The sequence below is a fragment of the Kryptolebias marmoratus genome, linkage group LG23, assembly GCF_001649575.2.
Source record: "Kryptolebias marmoratus isolate JLee-2015 linkage group LG23, ASM164957v2, whole genome shotgun sequence".
Lineage (NCBI taxonomy): Eukaryota > Metazoa > Chordata > Actinopteri > Cyprinodontiformes > Rivulidae > Kryptolebias > Kryptolebias marmoratus.
Genome location: NC_051452.1, coordinates 16,097,143 through 16,102,290, shown reverse-complemented (window position 1 = coordinate 16,102,290; position 5,148 = coordinate 16,097,143). Strand labels below are relative to the sequence as shown.

The window sequence follows — 5,148 nt, the reverse complement described above, 5'->3', positions numbered from 1 at the left end:
AAAAAACAGTCTTCACCGCATTTACGCGCAGGACGCATGAAGCAGCCTCTATGTTAGATGGTAAGACGCACACTGGATTGGGAGGGAGAAAAAGTTCCGACCCCCCTCCCAGAAAAATCACATGACCGGAATTTCATTGGCTACCGGCCTGTGGTGTCAGAACCGGCTTGGGGGCTGACTGACCGGAGCTATAGGCTTGCAAATGAGGGGAGGAGACTTTCATGACTTTACGCATGGGAAATAAGAGGGGCTCTAGGGGGGGCATTGAGCAACCCAGTTGGTCAGACGAAACGTCAATCAAAAGTGGCGCCAAAACACAGCTATTTTGAAATTTAAGTTTATAAAAACAATAAATGTAGCAAAAACTATACAGATTTGAATAGAAAAGTCAGTAAAACGGCCCGTGGGCGGGCCACAGCGTAGTATGGGGTTAATTTTTGCCTACATATTTTTATTGTTGAATTGCAATGAATAAAGTTCCAACTTTTCGTGTAACCATTTTTCCTCAGGTGCAGAGAAGTGAGATCTGCAGTGACAAGAAGAAGAAACCGAATAGGTCAAAGGTAACCTTAGGGGTTTTCTTATCTCAGTGAAATTTTTTGAGAAACTTTGCATCTAAAACCCTATTTACACGGGATTAATTTTACCTGGGGACCACATGCTATTTGTAATAATTACAAAGATTGTCTGTGTTGTTAATCCCATGCAAATTAGCAATGTCAGTAATTTGTAAAGTAACCCTACCCCACCACCCTATCGACCCGTAACAGTCGCCATAAAAAGAAAAGGCTGAAGAGAAGGAGCAAAATCACATGCAAATGGTTTCTCACATCAGGCATTGCTCTGTGTGGTAAGAATAATTTTCTTCTGTTTGTAGCCGGCTAGCGCTGGCAGTAACACAGAACCGAGCTGTGGCCGTAGCCTGAAAAGTAGTTGTAACATCAACTCGTGTCAGATATCTGTAAATTTCAGCAAAATCTCAGGATTAGGTTACCCAATGCAAATGCACCACATAAAAAGCAGTCGTTGGGGAGTAATTTATTTATTACATGGGATCCCCAGATAATGCTTATCCCGTGTGAATAGGGTTTTAAACATGTCTGTGGGGACATGTATTATGTGTTATATGGGGACACACTGACTTTAAATACCTCACTGCTAACAGACATTTTTCTTGAACAACTGTCAGTGGTCACTTTATGGAGCAGAGAAGAATAAGAAATGCCTATTTAATTTTTTTTTTCATTTTCAACTTTTGTCTATGTAGGCTATCACCCCAAAGAGGTTCCTCGCCATTACTGTAAGTTTTTATTTTTATTTTCCTGCCTAGAAAGTCAATATTCCTCCTTTTTATAACAGATATTAACATGTAATATCTTGTTTAACGTTCTTACAGAAAAATGCACAGACTCCAGGTAAATACTCATTTGAAAAAGTGAACTCTTCCAAGATTCTAAACTGGTTGGACTGGTCATTTCAAATCATAGTTTTGTTTAGTTATTTCAACCTCTCATTTGGTAGTGGTGGCGAGTCCTGGCGGCCCTAATGCAGTCCGGACCAGTAACTTTGTGCTGGTTGGATCTCACACACTGACTCTGTCCTCTATTGGGAACAACAGATTTCCTTTGGATAAGGTACAAAAGTAATAACTGACACCTCCTTGTGTTGTTTTTTATCTTCCCACTTTGAGATCACTTGATTTTCTTCTTTATTCTGCATGTTTTTGGAGTTCAGACATGGTGCCTCTGTCTTACGGTTTGCTGCTCATGTTCTCATAGAATCGTACAGAACCTTGGAAAAGTCTACATACCCCTTGAACTTTTCCATATTCAACTTCAAAATATTTCTGGGGATTTTATGTGGTGCACTAACACAAAGTAGCTCATAATTGTGAAGTGGAAGGAAGTTGATAACAAAAACTGTGCCATTTAATCAGAGTAAATCCAGTTCTTCTGTGAACCTCAGAGGTTTGTTACAGAATGTCAATGATCAAACAGCATCATGAAGACCAGGCAGGTCAATGATGTGGTTGCTGAAAAGTTTAAAGCAGGTAGTTTATAAAACAATATCTCAAGCTTTGAACATCTCCTAAAGCTCTGCACATCATCCCAAAATGTAAAGAATTTGAAACAACAGCAAACCCACCAAAACATTTACATCCACCTACACTGAAAGGCCTGGTAAGGAGAGCAATAATCTGAGAAGCAGCCAAGAAGCCCATGTTAACACTGGAAGAGTTGCAGAAACAGGCTAATCCCGGTGGTAGATAGCCATTCACCGGCCAATTGCCGGTTGACAGGAAAGTTGAAAATATAGCTATTATGTGATATTGTAAGATATTTGTGTCTAATATTTACACAACTAGTTTTACAAAAAGGCACTTTTGAAATATTTTTTTTAAACAAAAATACAACTAAAATAAATACAAATTGTTTGCACCTAATTTGAATCCTAATTTCAGTCACATTTACAAATAAATTAAATTAACATAAATGAAAAAGTGGAAACAAGGCACCAACACACGTCTCATGTCAACGCCAATGAATAACAACAGAGAACTCTGAAAAATAGACATATGGTGTACTGTACTGTGCTTTTTGTGACACAGGCTGCATGTTGGGTCACTACATGTAACAACAAATCAAAGCATATCTAATGCTGAATTTAATAGCATAATTCTACTGTAAAACAAGGATAAATTAGCATGCATCATATTAATATTTTCACTAAGTACAAAACATGCTTACCATATTCAGTCTTGTAAAGCCACCTGCTGAATTTTGTCTCAACTAACCATCTTTGGTTAAACCCGCTTGTTCAATGTTTATTGCTGTGGCTCCAACCTGCTAACTCCGGCGGTAGCTGAAGGTGGCTTGGCCACAGAGCTCATCAGAGTCAGGGCTCCGTGAACAGCGCACGGTGGAGCCGCGTTTATACTTGGCGCTTACGTCGGTGCAGTATTCTCCGAAAAGACAGGGGTCAGTACGCTACGTAACCAGTGGAAATACGGTAAAAAGAGCAGATTTTCTGGCTGTGATACAGAGAGGATGTTTAAACTTAAAGCATTCAGTTTGATTTTCATTGATTTATTTGCTTTAGTTGTGATTCACCCATAATAGGACTAATATTTCTATAAACACTCCTTTTTATCGGCTGCAGCAGTAATGTCCTTCCGTGAGTTTTGAACAGTTTGATTATCTTTGTGATCTCTCATAGAGGGATCTTATAAATGCTGATACAGGTGAACCAGCTCAGCTAGAGCAGCAAAATCGTCCATTTTGAATGGAGCACGATGCACGCGGTCCAAGCAAAGTTACAAATATTAGGAGGTACACGACCATGCGATGCGACACCGTGTGGGGCCTTCGCGCAGGGGCGGGACAATGCGATTGCGTCACTTTTGGCACACGCACCCTCGCGCGGTGATCAACGCATAGATTTATACTTTTGGTTGTGTGGTTAGAGAAAAAATGTGTATAAAAAATGACGTATTTTACAATAAACAAGTGGAGCTTAGCCTGGCGGCAGGAGAGGGAAAGCCTGGCGGCCCACCAGAATGGGGGAATCCCTGAGAGATCCATAGCTTAAGTGGAACAACCTGTCCATAGGACGGCTATTAGTCATGGACTCCAAAAATCTGTCCTTTATGGAAAAGTGGAATAAGAAAGCCATTGTTGAATGAACGCTAGAAGAAATCCTATTTGCTGATTGACACAAGCCAACTAGGGACACAGTATATCACCCTGAACAAACCATCCCCATTGTGAAACATGATAGTGGCAGCATCATGCTGTGGAGATGCTTTTTGTCAGCAGGGACAAGAAAGCTGGTCAGAGTTGATGAGAAGATGGATTGAGCTAAGTATGGGACAGTCCTGGAAGAAAACCTGTTAGAGGCTGTAAAAGACCTGAAACTGGGGCAGAGCTTCAATGGAATGGGTTACATTAAAGTATATTTATAAGTTGGATTTAGGCTTGGACTCTGACTGAGCCACTCTAACTGAGAATCTGTGAAAACTTGAACACTGATGTTCTCTGGTGCTCTCAGTCTGGCCGAGCTGCAGCTGTTTAGGCAAAAGTTTCAGTCTCTAGGTCTCTAGATGTGCAAAGCTGGTGGAGACAAACCCTAAAAGACTGGCATCTGCAACTGCAGCGAAAGGTGGTTCTACAAAGTATTGACTCAGGGAGTGCATACAAACAAGTGCCACAATTTTCAGATTTTTATTTGTAAAAGATTTTTTTAAATCCATGTATCATTTTCCCTCCATGTCATATTATGTGCTACATTGTTAGTTTATCTCACAAAATCCCAGGAAAACTCACTGAGGTTTTTGATTGGATTGTGACAAAATGTTTTAACTTTTGGCTAACTCCCTGTTATTTCGTCTTCAGTTTTGTGCGTCAGATGGTGGAGATAAACTTTTTTCCCAATTTACTCTGCGCCACAATCAACCAACCACCAAAGATTAGCAAGAATCCATCCATCCATCCATCCATCCATTCATTTTCTTCCGCTTATCCGGGGTCGGGTCGCGGGGGCAGCAGCCTAAGCAGGGAGACCCAGACTTCCCTCTCCCCAGCCACTTGGGCCAGCTCCTCCGGGGGAATCCCAAGGCAGTCCCAGGCCAGCCGAAAAACATAGTCCCTCCAGCGTGTCCTGGGTCTTCCCCGGGGCCTCCTCCCGTTGGTACGTGCCCGGAACACCTCACCAGGGAGGCGTCCAGGAGGCATCCTAACCAGATGCTCGAGCCACCTCAACTGGCTCCTCTCAACGTGGAGGAGCAGCGGCTCTACTCTGAGTCCCTCCCAGATGACCGAGCTTCTCACCCTATCTCTAAGGGAGAGCCCAGACACCCTGTGGAGGAAACTCATTTCAGCCGCTTGTATTTGCAATCTCGTTCTTTCGGTCACTACCCAAAGCTTGTGACCATAGATGAGAGTAGGAACGTAGATCGACCGGTAAATCGAGAGCTTCGCTTTTTGACTCAGCTCTCTCTTCACCACGACAGATAGGTACAGCGCCCGCTTCACTGCAGACGCTGCACCAATCCGCCTGTCGATCTCCCGCTCCATTTTTCCCTCATTCGTGAACAAGACCCCGAGATACTTAAACTCCTCCACTTGGGGCAGGACATCTTCCCCGACCCGG

The 5,148-nt window shown here is 42.6% G+C and overlaps 1 protein-coding gene across 3 annotated transcripts in view; it reads left to right on the top strand.

The window, feature by feature from the left end:
* Positions 1-5,148, top strand: part of anln (anillin, actin binding protein) — a 49,161-nt gene that overhangs the window by 31,715 nt on the left and 12,298 nt on the right. For all 3 annotated transcript variants that reach the window (XM_037973938.1, XM_017426847.3, XM_017426846.3), the window contains exons 16-19: positions 510-563; positions 1,268-1,300; positions 1,397-1,415; positions 1,522-1,634. In XM_037973938.1, coding sequence (XP_037829866.1) covers positions 510-563; positions 1,268-1,300; positions 1,397-1,415; positions 1,522-1,634 — 219 coding nt within the window. The remainder of the gene's footprint in view (positions 1-509; positions 564-1,267; positions 1,301-1,396; positions 1,416-1,521; positions 1,635-5,148) is intronic.